General features: G+C 48.2%; 1 protein-coding gene across 9 annotated transcripts in view; it reads right to left on the bottom strand.

Annotated features, from left to right (window-relative positions):
• The window catches only part of LOC129469449 (protein unc-45 homolog B-like), a 164,451-nt gene that overhangs the window by 124,812 nt on the left and 23,076 nt on the right, over positions 1-16,563 (bottom strand). For 4 of the 9 annotated variants that reach the window (XR_010118098.1, XR_010118099.1, XM_063628828.1 and 1 more), the window contains one exon: positions 4,063-4,195. The exons of 4 other annotated variants lie outside the window; for them this stretch is intronic. Coding sequence is in view for 2 of the 5 variants with exons in the window: in XM_063628828.1 (XP_063484898.1) it covers positions 4,063-4,065 (3 nt within the window). In the remaining 3 variants the exon portion in view is untranslated. Of the gene's footprint in view, positions 1-4,062; positions 4,196-4,374; positions 7,286-16,563 lie in introns of those variants that run through there. One more of the 9 variants, XR_010118105.1, reaches the window with a different exon arrangement.

A 16,563-nucleotide genomic window follows, 5' to 3' on the forward strand; every position in this document is an offset into this window, starting at 1 on the left:
TTACTAAATTCTTGAATACTTGAGTATGTTTCTGGACTTTTTATGTGTTCCATTGGTGTGTCTGTTTCTATCCTGGTGCCACACTATTTTAAATTATTATGGCTTTATATACATTTTAGTATATGGTAAGACAAATATTGTCATGTATTTTTCTAGATGAACATTAGGACTAATAAGAGCACAATTTAGACTATATTAGAGTTACAGTGAAATACTGTTTTAGGAATGAATGTATTTTTACAATATTGAATCCTTCCTTCCAGAAGCATGGTGTATCTGTTTATCAAGTTTACTTTTTTCTTCTATTTCTTTCCTTTTTATAGCTTTTCTTATATGCGATTGCTTTATGTTTGTCGGATTTTTGTTGTTGATGACTTGTTTTGTTCTACTTAGTGTTAGAATAGGCTCAGTGGCTCATGTCTGTAGTCCTAGCACTTTGGGACACCCAGGCAGGAGTATCGCTTGAGCCCAGGAGTTTGAGTCCAGCCTGGACAACAAGCAAGACCCTGTCTCTACAAAAAAGAATAAATTTAGCCAGGTGTGGGGAGGCACACGTGTCTGTAGTCCCAACTACTCAAGAGGCCACGGTGGGAGGTTCCCTTGAGCCCAGAGGTCGAGGTTGCAGTGAACCGTTGACTGTGCCCTGCACCCCAACCTGGGCAACAGAGCAAGAACCTGTCTCAAAAAAGAACAGCAAGCAAAGAAACACACACAAAGAAAGAAAGTTAATGCACCAGGTGTGGTAGCTCACACCTATAATTTCAGTACTTTGAGAGGTTGAAGTGAGAGGATTGCTTGAGCCCAGGCGTACCAGACCAGCCTGGGCAACATTCTGAGACCCCACTTCAGCAAAAAAGAAAAACAATTCGCCAGGCATGGTGGTGCTCGCCCGTAGTCCCTCCCAACTACTCGAGAGGCTGAGGTGGGAGGATCACTTGAGCCTGGGAGGTCAAGGCTGCAGTGAGCTATGATTGTGTGACTGTACTCCAGCCCAGGTAACAGAGTGAGACCCTGTTTCAAAACAATAAAAAAAGTTAATGATAATGTTTTGTCCATATCTACTCTTTATGCCTAATAATGGGGCATGCAATTCTGAAATGACAGGAATGACTGGAAAATGAGCTTGAAGACATCAGTCCTTAATGGATATTAGGTAATAAAGGCTAAGTTTGGGAACATTTATTTACTGGGCATTTACTATGGACCTACTTTGTATCAAGCATTGTGTTAGACACCAGGAATTCAAGGATAAATAAAATAGGGGGTTCCCCCTCAAGTAGGAAGACAAGTCAATAAATGTATGAAAATTAAAATATATATTACATAATAATAAGGCTGAATGGAGTATTATGGGTAAATAATGAGAAATTATTCTTGTCTCAGGAATTGAGTAAGGCATACAAAGAGCTTCTAGGGCTTTGCAGAATAATTAGGCATTTGACCTTTGCAGAAAATGATCAATTAAAAATTCCAGACAGAGAAAGTGACATAACCTAGGGTAGCAGGTGCAAAGGGAAGAGGTAGAAGGTAGGCATGTTCAGAGAATAAGAAATACTCCCATGTGACTAGAACATTGTGGAATTTAGAAAAAAATGAAATTTTGTGAGTGCTGGGAAAAAAATTTACTAGAATATCTTTATTGTATATCTAAATAGCAGAGAATTCACTGTATTGACCTGTTAAATTTTCTACATGTCGTTACTAATATATAATGGCTAGTTTTAAAAACATATATATATATATATATATATATACACATTTTTTTTTTTTTTTTTTTTTTGAGACAGAGTCTCGCTCTGTCGCCCAGGCTGGAGTGCAGTGGTGCCATCTCTGCTCACTGCAACCTCCACCTCCCGGGTTCAAGCAGTTCTCCTAAAGCAAAACCGAAATTTTGAAAAAAAATTAGGCTGGCGCGGTGGCTCACGCCTGTAATCCCAGCACTTTGGGAAGCCGAGGCAGGCGGATCACAGGGTCAGGAGATCGAGACCATCCTGGCTAACACGGTGAAACCCCGTCTCTACTAAAAATACAAAAAAATTAGCCAGGTGTGGTGGTGGGCGCCTATAGTCCTAGCTACTTGGGAGGCTGAGGCAGGAGAATGGCGTGAACCCGGGAGGCAGATCTTGCAGTTAGCCGAGATCACGCCACTGCACTTCAGCCTGGGTGACAGAGCGAGACTCCGTCTCAAAAAAAAAAAGAAAGTTAGGATCCTGTCTTATTCACCTGTCTCCCTACCTCATGCTGGACCAGGCACATGGCAAGCTCTCTGTAAGGCATTAAATATCCCCATTTTACAGATCAGCAAACTGAGGCCTACAGAGGGAAAAATGACTCACCCCAATGACACTGCTAGTCAGGGGTGGGGCAGAATGGAATTAAGGATTTGGAGACTCTGTTGTCTGGTGCTGTTCCCTGCTCTGCTCTGTTACTGTGCAGTTACAGAAGCCGGATTTAAGAAAAATCAAAACACAAAGTCATTATTTTCAAGTTTGTTATTTTTTACTATGCTTGACTCTGGTCTTTCCAAACATGGTTTTCCTGATAATTCAGGACCTGAGAGGAAAACCTTCACACAGCTTTGCTCTCAAACGGGTCAGAAAGAGCAACTGGCACTTTGGGAGGCCAGGGCAGGTGGATCACTATAGGGCTCAAGACCAGCCTGGCCAACTTGGTGAAACCCCATCTCTACTAAAAATACAAAAAATTATCTGGGCATGGTGGTGGGCACCTGTAATACCAGTTACTCAGGAGGCCAAGGCAGGAGAATCACTTGGACCCAGGAGGCAAAGGTTGCAGTGAGCCAAGATCGGGCCATTGCACTCCAGCTTGGCGACAGAGAGAGACTCCATCTAAAAAAAACAGAAGGAGGCCGGGCACGGTGTCTCACACCTGTAATCCCAGCACTTTTGGAGGCCAAGGCGGGCGGATCATGAGGTCAGAAGATCCAGAAGATCGAGACCATCCTGGCTAACATGGTGAAACCCCGTCTGTACTAAAAATACAAAAAATTAGCCGGACGTGGTGGCGGATGCCTGTAGTCCCAGCTACTCATGAGGCTGAGGCAGGAGAATGGCATGAACCCGAGAGGCGAAGCTTGCAGTGAGCCGAGATTGCACCACTGCACTCCAGCCTGGGCAACAGAGACTCCGTCACAAAAAAAAAAAAAAAAAAAAAAAAAAAACAGGAGCAACTGGGACATTAGAGCTGAAAGCAACCACTGGGATCATCTAGTCCACCCACCCCACTGCCTCCTCGAGAGGGGAGGTGACTCTTGCACAGTCACATGGGGGGCAGCTGAGCTGGACTCCTCTTACAGTGCTCCATTCACAGGAAGTCAGGTGGCATCAGCGTGGGCTGAGCAGCAGAACGGAGCCTGGGTATTTATAGGACAAATGCTCACAGAAGCCTCCGGCACTGGCAGTCAAGCCCTGCAACCTCCATCAAGTCCCCACAGAGGCAGCAAAGCCCATGCGGGGAGGGAGGCAAAGCTTAGGGGGCAGGAGAGGTGGGCCTTGCCCCACCAGAAGGACCTTTCTTGTCCATGCTCTTTCTCGACTGCTGCTATGCTGTGCTCTTTATAGCTTTGTCAAGAGGAGGGCAGTTACCATCTGAGCCTAGAGATTTATGGCTGAAGAAGGAACCAGGAATGTCCCACCTTATTCAGCCCTTTGAAAGTGGATTTACAGGATTGATCTCTGGGCTGGGGCACTTTGCCTTATCTTCAGGAAGGACCGTCCCACCCAGTTCTCCTTTGCTGCTGACACCTGCTGGGCCCCACAGCTGGAGAAATGAAACACACTGAGCCTGAGACTGGGAAATGCAGATAGATGTCCCCATGGGAGGGAGACATGTATGGGTCTCGCTGGTCCAGGTTGGGGGTTGAGCAGGCCCTGCTGAGTGCCCCCAGGGTTATTGCTGGGACTCAAGAGGGCACAGTTGGGCAGCTGGTAGGATTGCACCTGGTCACAGCTTCTACATAGGCCAGGTTCATTCACTCACCTCTTCATTCATCACACCACTCAACACACATATGCCAAAAAAAAGAAAGAACCCATCACCCACCATGAGTCAGGCAGCTACAGGCTGAGGATCCAGAGATGAGTGATATCCCAGCCCTGGCCTTGAGGTGCTCCTGGACTAGAGGCCAGTGAACACAGTTACAGCCCGCTGAGGGAGAGCAGTCAGGGAAAACTTCCTAGAGGAGGATGAAAGATGGGAACAGGCACTTCAGGAAGAGGGAATAGCCTGTCCCAAGGCGTGGAGGTGTGGATGGGCAGGCACACATACTTCAGCGTGGCATGTGCAGCGTGGGTCAGGGAGAGGAAGGGGGCAAGACGGGTGGCGGTGGACACGGGTCACCGAGATGCATGTGCATCCTGAGGAGCTTGGATTTTATTGTGGAGGCCATGGAGAGCCACAGAGGGGTTTTAAGAAGAATCCAGATCACACAATCAGATTTGCTGTCATGGAGGCACTTGGGTGGCAGGTGATGAAATGTGGATCAGAAGGAAGCAGGTGCTTGGCTGTGCGTCATAATCACCTGGGGAGCTCTGGGAAGCACTGATGCCTGGGTCCCACCTCTAGAGGCACCCCTCAATGGGCCGGGGTGTGGCCTCGGCATCAAGAAGGGGAAACTCCCTCCCCTGTGCAGGCGAGGGTGACCCAGTGGAGAGGGATCCCCGTTAGCAGGCACTGTAGCCTTCCAGGTATAAACTGAAGAGGTTGTTTCCGTGCAGATGCAAGTGAGCACAGATTCAGGAGGGAGAAACACAGCCCATACTTATGAGTTGGATGTGGATTCATAGAGAAAAGGAAAAAAAAAAAAAACAACAGTGGCAGGTCCTCAAAAGATTACACGCACAGTAACCACATGATCCAGCAGCCCCACTCCCAGGTTCATGCCCAGGAGAAATGAAAGCATATGTCCACCCAAGAACATGGACACATATGTTCAGAGCAGCAGTTTTTTTTTTTTTTTTTTTTTTTGAGGCAGGGGGATAGAGTCTGGCTCTGTCACCCAGGCTGGAGTGCAGTGGTCTGAGCTCAGCTCACTGCAACCTCAAGTGATTCTCGTGCCTCAGCCTGCTGGGTAGCTGGAGTTACAGGCACGCACCACCACGCCCAGCTAATTTTTGTATTTCTAGTAGAGACGGGGTTTCACCATGTTGGCCAGGCTGGTCTTGAACTCCTGGCCTCAAGTGACCCGCCCACCTCAGACTCCCAAAGTTCTGGGATTACAGGTGTGAGCCACTGCGCCCAGCCCAAAGCAGCATTTTCATAGTAGCCCCAAACTGGAAGTAACCCAAATGCCCATCAAGTGATACATGGATAAACAGAATGCTGTGCCTGTATGCAATGGAATAGAATTTGGCTATAAAAACAATGCAATACTAATACAGGCAACAACATGGATGAACCTGGAACACAATATGCTAAGTCAAAGAAGCCAGTGAGAAATGTTGTATGAGTCCATTGACATGAAATGTCCAGAATAGGAGAACCCATGGAGTCAGCACATAGATCAGTAGTTGCCAGAGATGAGGAGAAATGGCGGTGGGGGTGGGGGAGCTGGAGGATGATATTTAAGGAATATGAGGTTTCTTCAAGGATAATGAAAATATTTGGGCCGGGTGCAATGGCTCATGCCTGTAATCCTAGCACTTTGGGAGGCCAAGGCAGGCAGATCACCTGAGCTCAGGAGTTCAAGACCAGTCTGGCTAACATGGTGAAATCTCTACTGAAAATACAAAAAATTAGCGGGGTGTAGTTGCATGTGTCTGTAATCCCAGCTACTCAGGAGGCTGACGCAGGAGAATTGCTTGAGCCTGAGAGGCAGAGGTTGCAGTGAGCCGAGATTGCGCCAGTGTGCTCCAGCCTGGGTGACAGAGCAAGAAGCTGTCTCAAAAAAAAAAAAAAAGAAAAAATATTCAAAGATTGTTGCAGTGATGGTTGTATAACTGTATGATATACCAAAACCCATTGAATTGTACTCTTTAAATGGATGAGTTCTATTTTATGTGAATTATATCTCAATAAAGCTGTGAAAGAGAGAGATAAACTGGGTGCAATGGTACACACCTATAGTCCCAGCTACGTGGGAGGCTGAGGTGGGAGCATTGCCCAAGCCCAGGAGTTCAAGTCCAGCCTAGGCAACATAGTGAGAAGTGAGACCCCATCTCAAAAAATAAAAAAGACAGAGAAAGGGAAGACTCAAGGAAGTTTGGGTTCTGACACTTGGATGTCAGCTAAATGGTGGTTACATAGATCAGTTACAAAATAGAGGTAAGATGAGCAAGTTGGGGACGGTATGATACTGATTTATTCACTTATTCAGCAAATATTTTTCGAGCACTAGGCAGTGGGAAATATCAGTGAACAAAACAAAAACATCCCTTTTGTGTAGCTCTTACACTGTAGTGGGAAGAGAAAATTATACAATAAATAAACCCACTTGTAAGGTGATCAATGCTATGGAAAAACCTACAGCAAGCAAGAAGGATGGCATGACGGGAAGGGCTGCGGCTTTAAAAGGGGTGGGCAGGCATGGCCTTGCAGGGAAGGTGACATGTGAGCAGAGACTTGGAGGCAGCAAGGGATGAACTTGGGTGACTGAGGGAAGAGCATTCCAAGCAGAGGGAACGTTGGTGCAAGGCTCTGAGGCAGGCGTATTGGAGGCACAGTGGGAGGCAGGGCAGACAAGCAAGGCAGGAAAGAGGAGAAGGGGTGGAGGAAATAGAGCGATAAGAAGTCGGGGCTCAGAAGGTGGAGAAGCAGAACCCTGCAGGCCATGTCCTCCACCCAGAGGGTGTGCATCTTACTCTGAGGGATGTGGGAACCATGGGGGATTGTGAGCAGAGCGGTACCACGGCCTGACCTACCAGGTAAAGTCTCCCTCTAGATCAGGATTTCTCAACCCGGCACTAGCGACACTTGGGGCAGGATCATTCCTTGTAATGGAGACTGTCCTATGCATTGTGGGATGTTCAGCAGCAGCACCCCTGACCTCTGTCTACAAGACTCCATGAAGGACCCTCTGTCCTAGTTGTGACAAACAAAAATATCCCCCCAGACCCTGTCAAATGTAACCTGGGGGGCAAAAGCACCCACATTTGAGAACCATGGTTCTAGGATATAGGAGTGTGTACACAGGCAGCTCAGGTTTACACAGGCTGGATTTGAGGTGCCTGTGAGACCTGCACACTGAGATTCCTTGGAGCAGTCAGACAGGAGGGGCTGGAGCCCAGGAGAAAAGTCTGGGCAGCTTTGTTGTCTTCAGGCTCGGCAGCTGTTAGAAGGAATGTCACAGAAAAAAAGAAAGTGATACCTAAACAATCTATTTCATTTAACGTTTTGAGCAAGGATTATGCTAAAGTCACCAGGCAAGAGACCAAGATGAGCCCACCTCACAAACACAGAAACCTCAGATCCAAGGCAGCTATGTAAGGTACAGAACGTGCCGGACTGTAGAAAAGAGAGGGTTAATGCAACTTGATCAGGAGAGAAATGCCATTATCCACTGAAATATTTCTTGACTATCTCCTATATGCTAGTGAAACTCACTAGCATTGTCTCATTTAATCTTTGAAAAACTAAATAAAAGTGTGAAGTAAATATTTTCCCCTCCCTTTTTTTTTAAAGATTAGAAAGCGGGCTCAAAAGGACCCACATACTCAGAGTCACCCTGTCAATGACAGAGTGACTCAACCTGGCACTAGCGACATTTGGGGCAGGATCATTCCTTGTTACAGGCTGTTTAATGCCAAAGCCCAATACTGTCTTCTGGAAGCTTCTAGAAGGTGGGGCTGGAACTTCTCATTGAAGACGTTGACAGGCAGTATTGCAGGGAAATGGGAGAGCGAAACATACCAGGCAAAGGGAACTGCTTGGGCATGGCTTCAGCAGAAAACAAGGTACAGAGATTTGAGGACAGGATGATTTCTTGGAACACAGAGCTTGGTTCAGTAGAAAGAGCACGGGAAAGCCAGGATGTGGCCAGTTGAAAGAAAGGGGCTTTGACCATGTGGTGAGCCATTTTGCATTTTACTCTATTGGCATCAAGGGGACAAATAATGAGAACTCTGACTTGAGAAAAATGTTAAGGATCAATTTATCTCAAATATCACATATAGCTCTTAAGTCTGGGGGCCCTCTATTCCCCATCTTACCTAAAAGGCACAAACACACCTCTCCAAGTCAGGTATTATAAGACCCCCAACAATAGTTGCCCGGTCAAAAAATGCATCCTCAGAGTTGACTACTACTACAATAAATCTGGGGACAGTTTCTGAAAACTTGTTTCCCTAAAAGTTTTCATCAAACTGTATTCACTGACATGTAATGATAATCATCAAGACTAAATCACATCCCAGGAGGTATCTGAGTGCAACTGTGAGGTGCTCCTTCATGTCTGAAGATGCATTTATAACAATCTGGAAAACAGTCTAGAAGATCTTCTTGGAAGTTAGATCTTCAACTTTATCTGAGTTTTGATGACAAATCAAGAAGAGCTCTTATTGTGCAGTTTCTGATTGTGCAGTTTCTGAGGTTCTTCAAAAGAGTGACTGTTTCTCTGTTTCCCCAGAAAAATGCTACAATGTGTGGTGTGTGTGTGTGTAGGTGCATGTGCACATATGTGGGTGGGTGTGAATGTGCCTATATGTGTGTGTGGATGGAGTAGGTATACATGCTGTGAGTGTGTGTGGATGCGGATTGTGAGTGTAGGTGGAAGATTGTGAGTGCATGTGTGTGTGGATGGAGTAGATAATAAATACATGCACGTGGGTGTGTGTGGATGGAGTAAATACATGCATGTGGGTGTGTGTGTGGATGGAGTAAGTATACACGCTATGTGTGTGGATGTGTATTGTGAGTGTGAGTGGGAGATTGTGAGTGCATGTGTGTGTGGATGGAGTAGGTTTACATGCTGTGAGTGTGTGTGGATGTGGATGTGTGACTGGGCGGGAGATTGTGTGTGAGTGCATGTGTGTGTGTGGATGTAGATATACATGCATGTGTGTGTGTGGATGTGGATGTGTGAGTGTGGGTGAGAGACTAAAGCCTTCTAAGCACTTCCGGTGGAAGGATGGGCCACAGGCCAGCAGCATGGCAGGACCTGGGAGTGTGCTAGATGTGCAGAATCTCAGGCCCCATCCTAAGCTGTTAAGTAGGCTAAGAAACGCTCTGTGCATAGGCTAACCCATTCCATACGCTCACCACACCCACTCACATGCAAATGTCAACATAAATAACAAACAGAATATGTACGCCACAGTAAACTATGGGCATATTCACGGGGGTAAAGGAAGACAAGGATCTTTAAAGGTAAAATGAGGGTTACATATGTTGTCTTGAAACAATTATCCTCAGCTACAAGGATCAAAAACAAGGGTGGCATGAGTCCAGGGCTGGACAGGTAATTGCTGGGCAAATGTCCTCACAGAAGCATTTTTTTGTGTGTGTAAGACTGAGGTGGCCTTTGTGCAAGGTTGTGGTTTTGGCAAAGTCTCTTGTGATATCTTTTGTTATCAGGTAGTCATGCACCAGAACCCTCCCTGCATGTTCTTACCTGGCTCCATTTTGTCAGGGTTTGACACAAGTGACTCCATTTTGATTCTAACAACTTTTTCACAAACTATGTATGTATTTGGAATTATTTCAAAGTTGTATAACATATACAATATGTAGTCTTTTTTTTTTTTGGAGATGGAGTCTCGCTCTGTCACCCAGGCTGGAGTGCAGTGGTGCGATCTGGGCCCACTGCAACTTCTGCCTCCTGGGTTTCAAGCAATTCTCCTGCCTCAGCCTCCCGAGTAGCCAGGACTACAGGCACCCACCACAATGCCCGGCTAATTTTTGTGTTTTTAGTAGAAATGGGGTTTCATCATGCTGCCCAGGGTGTGGTTGAACTCCTGAGCTCAGGCAATCTGCCTGCCTTGGCCTCCCAAAGTGCTAGGATTACAGGCACGAGCCATCACGCTTGGCCCAATATATAGTCTTTTGTTACTGGCTTCTTTCACTTATAAATGTTTTCAAGGTTCCACCGTGTTGTAATATGTATCAGTACTTCATTTCCTTTTTTTTTTTTTTTTTTTTTTTTTTTTTGAGACTGAGTCTCGCTCTGTCACCCAGGCTGGAGTGCAGTGGTGCGATCTCGGCTCACTGCAAGCTCCGCCTCCCAGGTTCACGCCATTCCCCTGCCTCAGCCTCCCGAGTAGCTGGGACTACAGGTGGCCACCACCATGCCCGGCTAATTTTTTGTTTTTTTTTTTTAGTAAAAACGGGGTTTCACCGTGTTAGCCAGGATGGTCTCAATCTCCTGACCTCATGATCTGCCCACCTCGGCCTCCCAAAGTGCTGGGATTACAGGCATGAGCCACCACTCCTGGCTACTTCATTTCCGTTTTAAAAATTGCTTTATTGTAGTAAAATACACATAACATACAATTTACCATCTTAACTATTGAAGTTTGCAGTTTAGTGGTATTTAGTACAGTACACTCACACTTTTGTGCAAGCATCAGCACCACCCACCTCCAAAACTTTTTCATCTTTCCCAACTGAAATTCTGTACCCATTAAACGATAAGTTCCCATTGTCCCCTCCCCAGCCCCCAGCAAACACCATTCTACTGCTAGACAGCTTTTACTTTCAGTTTCTTCTTTTACTTAATAAACGAGATGGTCCGTTGCTGACTAATGGGATTGCTTTTCTTAGTGGAGGCCTTTTCTAAGTGGAGGCCTTCTTGCATATATGCGATTGAGTTTATCCTAAAAATGGGTAACAGAAAATGTGGTTGTAGAAAAACAAGAGGCGGAGACACAAACTGGCCAAGGGTTTTCATACTGGGTGTCCTATCCACAGGCCACAGCAGCGCCGCCACAGATCTGCCCGATTCTTTGGCATCAAGAAGTTGATCCAGCTCACGTCTGTAATCCCAGCACATTTGGAGGCCGAGGCAGGTGGATCACTTGAGGTCAAGAGTTTGAGACCAGCCTGGCCAACAAGGTGAAACCCCATCTCTACCAAAAAATACAAAAATTAGCCAGGTGTGGTGGCACACACTTGTAATCCCAGCTACTCAGGAGGCTGAGGTGGGAGAGTCGCTTGAACCCAGGAGGCGGAGGCTGCAGTGAGCCAAGATCACGCCGCCGCATTCTAGCCTGGGAGATAGAGTGACACTTTGTCTCAAAAAAAAAAAAAAAAGGTGATCCTGCGAGCCATTTCCATGTTGTGGATTTGCTGGCAGGTTTCAGAGCTCTCCTGCTGTCACTGTCAGCATAGCTTCTCATAGTACTATCGACGCTTAATGTCCTTAATGAGTTCATCCATGGTGAGGACTCTCTTTGGGATCCTGTATGTGCCTTCCACATTCCCCTCCTGTGCTATCATAGTCCTGGCAATGAACTTCAGGTTTTAAATCCATGAGCTTGGATATAAGTCTCCACTCTGCCAAACCTGACATTCCATACCCAGATGACCCCTGTAATCCAAATAATAGATTCCATTGTGTGGATGGATATGCCACATTTTGTTTATCCATTCATCTGTTGCTGCACATTTGGTTTGTTTCTGCCTTTTGGGTATTGTGAATAGTGCTGCTGTAAACATTCATGTACGGGTTTTTGTTTGTTTTGTTTGAGACAGAGTTTCACTCTGTCACTCAGGCCAGTGTGTAGTGGTGTGATGGTAGCTCGCTGTAGCCTCAACCTCTCAGGCTCAAGTGATCCTTCAGAGTAGCTAGGCCTCCAGAGTAGCTGGGACTACAGGTGTGCACCACCATGCCCAGCTAATTTTTAAATTTGTTTTGTAGAGATGGAATCTCACTATATTGCCCAGGCTAGTCTCAAACTCCTGGGCTCAAGTGATCCTCCCACCTAGGCCTCAGAGAGTACTGGGTTTACAGGCATGAGCCACTGTGCCTGGCCCAAGTTTTTGAACACACATTTTCAGTTCTTTTGGGCATATATTATAACTAGGAGTGGAATCGCTGGGTTATATGCTAATTCTATATTTAACTTTTTGAAGAGCCACCACACTGTTTTCCAAGCAGCTGAATCATTTTATATTCCCACCAGCAATATACAAGGATTACAATGTCTTCACATGCTTGCCAACACTTGTTAATTTGTTTATTGATTTTTTTTTTTTTTTGAGACAGAGTTTTGCTCTTGTCACCCAGGCTGGAGTGCAATGGCACAATTTTGGCTCATTGCAAACTCCGCCTTTTGGGTTCAAGCGATTTCTCCTGCCTCAGCCTTCCAAGTAGCTGGGATTACAAGCACCCATAACCACACCTGGCTAATTTTTGTACTTTTAGTAGAGACAAGGTTTCATCATATTGGCCAGGCTGACCTCGAACTCCTGACCTCTGGTGATCTGTTTGCCTTGGCCTCCCAAAGTGCTGAGATTACAGGCATGAGCCACCGTGCCTGGCCATCTACTGCTTTTAAGAAGCAGAAGATTGGGAGGGCGAGGCAGGTGGATCACGAGGTCAGGAGATCAAGACCATCCTAATACAGTGAAACCCTGTCTCTACTAAAAATACAAAAAAATTAGTTGGGCGTGGTGTCATGCGCCTGTAGTCCAGCTACTCAGGAGGCTGAGGCAGGAAAATCACTTGAACCCGGGAGGCAGAGGTTGCAATGAGCCAAGATCGCACCACTGCACTTCAGCCTGGAGAACAGAGCAAGACTCTGTCTCAAAAAAAAAAAAAAAAAAAAAAAAAAGCAGAAGGGGCCAGGCATGGTGGCTTACACCTGTAATCCCAGCACTTTGGGAGGCTGAGGAAGGAGGATTGCTTGAGTCAGAGATTCGAGACCAGCCTGGGCAACATGGTGAGACATTCATCACTATAAAAAATGTTAAAAATAGCTGAGTGTGGTGGTGCAGCTGTGGTCCTAGCTACTCAGGAGGCTGAAGTGGGAGGATCAATTGAGCCTGGGAAGGTCAAGACTGCGGTGAGCTATGATCGTGCCACTGCACTCTAGCCCGGGTGACAGAGTGAGACCCTATCTTAAGAAAAAAAAAAAAAGCAGAAGGAAGGTTCACATGATCTTCTTGCACCTGCTATTTTTCAAATGCCTTTAATTCAAAATAGTCAATAAGCCAGAGCAGCAGATTTTGGGGTAGCATGTTCTTAACTCCACAGTGCTCTGGGCATGCTGGCTCTAGAGAACACAGGTCTTGAACACGAATTCCTGGTGCCTGACAAGACAGAGACCCGTCATTTCCCTGTGCTGCTCAAACTTCAGTAGACAGCCCTGACTCCTGGAAATTTTTCCCTCTGGCTCAGCATAGAATTTGTCACCTCCTGGGTGGCTGGGAGGCTGTGCACCATGAGGCCCACTGGCAGCCTCCAGGCAGTGGGCACCCACACTATGTGACTCCTCCTACCAGTGCTCCCTGCCTTCTCGCAGCAGGTCAGGCAGGAGTGGCCCCATTCCTCGAGTGGCTGACTAATCCGGGCAGGGACTGCCCCACCTGCCTCCCAGATCCCTGACACCCAGGACACCCCAGAGGTTGCCTTTCCTCCTGCCTCAGCCTCCCAAGTAGCTGGGATTACAGGCATGTGCCACTGTGCCCAGCTAATTTTTGTATTTTTAGTAGAGACGGGGTTTCACCATGTTGGCCAGGATGGTCTCGATCTCCTGACCTCGTGATCCACCCTCCTCGGCCTCCCAAAGTGCTGGGATTACAGGCGATAGCCACCGCGCCCAGCCCTCCATTCTTATTTTTAAAATTCATGTTCTTCAAGATTATGACTCTAATGTATACAAGAATGTAATATTCTGCATTTTTTCTTACATTATATCGTAAGCCTTTCTCCATACTACTGCATACTACTAAGGCAACATTCATAGTAACTAGAGCATCTGAGAATAAGATTTGGTTGCTTAAACTCAGTCAGTACAACTGTAAGTGAAAAGCTAAGGCAGGCAAAAGTGTGATAAATCAGAAATACAGAATGAGTGCTTTTGGTTTGCCTGCAAGTATAATGTAGAAAACCTAGACAGGAAAGTTGGAACTCAGAAATTCAAGCCTTCCAACTAAATGTCTAAGTCAACAAAAAATACCAACATAATCCTAAATTGTATATACACTTTTCTTTCTTTCTTCTTCCTTTTTTTTTTGATACAGGGTCTCGCTCTGTTGCCCAGACTGGAGTACAGTGGCACAATCACAGCTCACTGCAGCCTCCACTTTGAGGGCTCAAGTGATCCTCCCATCTCAGCCTCCCAACTACAGGCACACACCACCATGCCAGGCTAATTTTTAAAAATTTTTGTAGAGAGAGTGTCTCTGTATGTTGCCCAGGCTGGTCTCTAACTGATCTGCCTTGGTCTCCCAAAGCGTTGGGATTACAGGTGTGAGCCACCACACCTGACCTGTTTTTTCTTTAGTAATTGGGAACGTGGCAGAATATTATCCAATGGTAAGGACTTATTGTGATATGATATTATTATTAGGGTTTTCATTCTCAAAATTGGGTAGATGGAGGTTTCCCTCCCTCCCTTCCTTCCTTTTTTTCCCTCTGTGGCCACGCTGCAATCTACTCGGCTCGCTGCTGCCCCGCACCGCGGACTGCCTCGGACTGCCGCCGCGCGCCACCACCGCTGCCTGCTTTTTCTCCTTTGGCTGCAGGCGCGGTTTCGCCATCTTGGCCACGCTGCTCTCCAGCTCCTGACCCAGAGTGCTCTGCCCACCTCGGCCTCCCGAGGTGCCGGGACTGCAGACGGACGCTCACTCGGTGCTCGGTGTTGCACGGGCTGGAGTGTGGTGGCGTGGTCTTGGCTCGCGGCAGCCTCCGCCTCCCAGCCGCCTGCCTTGGCCTACCAGGGTGCTGGGATTGCAGCCCCTGCCCGGCCGCCGCCCCGTCTGGCAGGTGGGGAGCGTCTCTGCTCGGCCGCCCCTCTGCCCGGCCTCCCCATCTGGGAAGTGAGGAGCGCCTCTGCCCGGCCGCCCCGTCTGGGAAGTGAGGAGTGCCTCTGCCCGGCCGCCCCGTCCGGGAAGAAGTGAGGAGCGCCTCTGCCCGGCCACCCATCGTCTGGGAAGTGAAGAGCGCCTCTGCCCGGCCGCCCCGTCTGGGAAGTGAGGAGCGCCTCTGCCCTGCCGCCCCGTCTGGGAAGTAAGGAGCGCCTCTGCCCGGGCACCCATCGTCTGGGAAGTGAGGAGCGCCTCTGCCCGGCCGCCCCGTCCGGGAAGAAGTGAGGAGCGCCTCTGCCCGGCCGCCCCGTCCGGGAAGAAGTGAGGAGCGCCTCTGCCCGGCCGCCCCGTCCGGGAAGAAGTGAGGAGCGCCTCTGCCCGGCCGCCCCGTCCGGGAAGAAGTGAGGAGCGCCTCTGCCCGGCCGCCCCGTCCGGGAAGAAGTGAGGAGCGCCTCTGCCCGGCCACCCATCGTCTGGGAGGGGAGGAGCGCCTCTGCCCGGCCACCCATCGTCTGGGAGGTGAGGAGCGCCTCTGCCCGGCCACCCATCGTCTGGGAGGTGGGGAGCGCCTCTGCCCGGCCATCCATCGTCTGGGAAGTGAGGAGCGCCTCTGCCCGGCTGCCCTGTCTGGGAAGAAGTGAGGAGCGCCTCTGCCCGGCCGCCCCGTCTGGCAAGAAGTGAGAAGCGCCTCTGCCCGGCCGCCCCGTCTGGGAAGAAATGAGCAACGAGTGTATCCGGTCGCCCCGTCTGGGAAGTGAGGAGCACCTCTGCCCGTCCGCCCCGTCTGGGAAGAAATGAGGAGCACCTCTGCCTGGCCGCCCCGTCTGGGAAGACGCGAGGAGCACTTCTGCCCGGCCGCCCCATCTGGGAAGAAGTGAGGAGCGTCTCTGCCTGGCCGCCCCGTCTGGGAAGTGAGAAGCGCCTCTGCCCGGCCGCCCCGTCTGGGATGTGGGGAGCACCTCTGCCCGACCGCCCTGTCTGGGAGGTCTACCACGGAGGCCAGAAGCAATGTGGGGGCTGGACGTGGTGGCTCACGCCTGTGGTCCCGGCACTCTGGCGGGCCGAGGCGGGTTGATCACTTCAGGCTGGGAGTTCGAGACCAGTCTGGCCAACACGGCGAAACATACGAAAAATGCAACAGACAAACCAACCAACCAACCCAGTGACAACAAAACAGGTTTACCCTGGAGTCATACTCTAATTTTTTCTATTTTCCTCTCTTTCTGATCCTTTATCCCACTTTCTTTTTCTTCCTCTTCCTTCTCCTTCTTCTTTGTCAAATGGAGGATTGAGCTGTTATCACTGATCCATATAAAGTCCCTCTCTCATTTATTTTGGTTCCCACCCCCCATTTCTATGCCCCGACTTCCCATGTGCAACCTTCCTAATTTGTTTGATACGCATCTTTTTGTTTGTATGTATTTTTAGAAAATGTTTATTGTTTTGTGTGCAAAAAAAAATTAAAAAAAAAAAAATTGGGTAAATGTACCCCCAAAGAGGTTTTCTTTAAAATTTAGCAAGGCTGGCTGGGCCTGGTGGCTCATGAATCCCAGCACTTTGGGAGGCTGAGGTGGGCAGATCATCTGAGGTCAGGAGTTCGAGACCAGCTTGGCCAACATGGAGAAACCCCGTCTCTACTAA

This window comes from Symphalangus syndactylus, chromosome 20 (assembly GCF_028878055.3).
Source record: "Symphalangus syndactylus isolate Jambi chromosome 20, NHGRI_mSymSyn1-v2.1_pri, whole genome shotgun sequence".
Lineage (NCBI taxonomy): Eukaryota > Metazoa > Chordata > Mammalia > Primates > Hylobatidae > Symphalangus > Symphalangus syndactylus.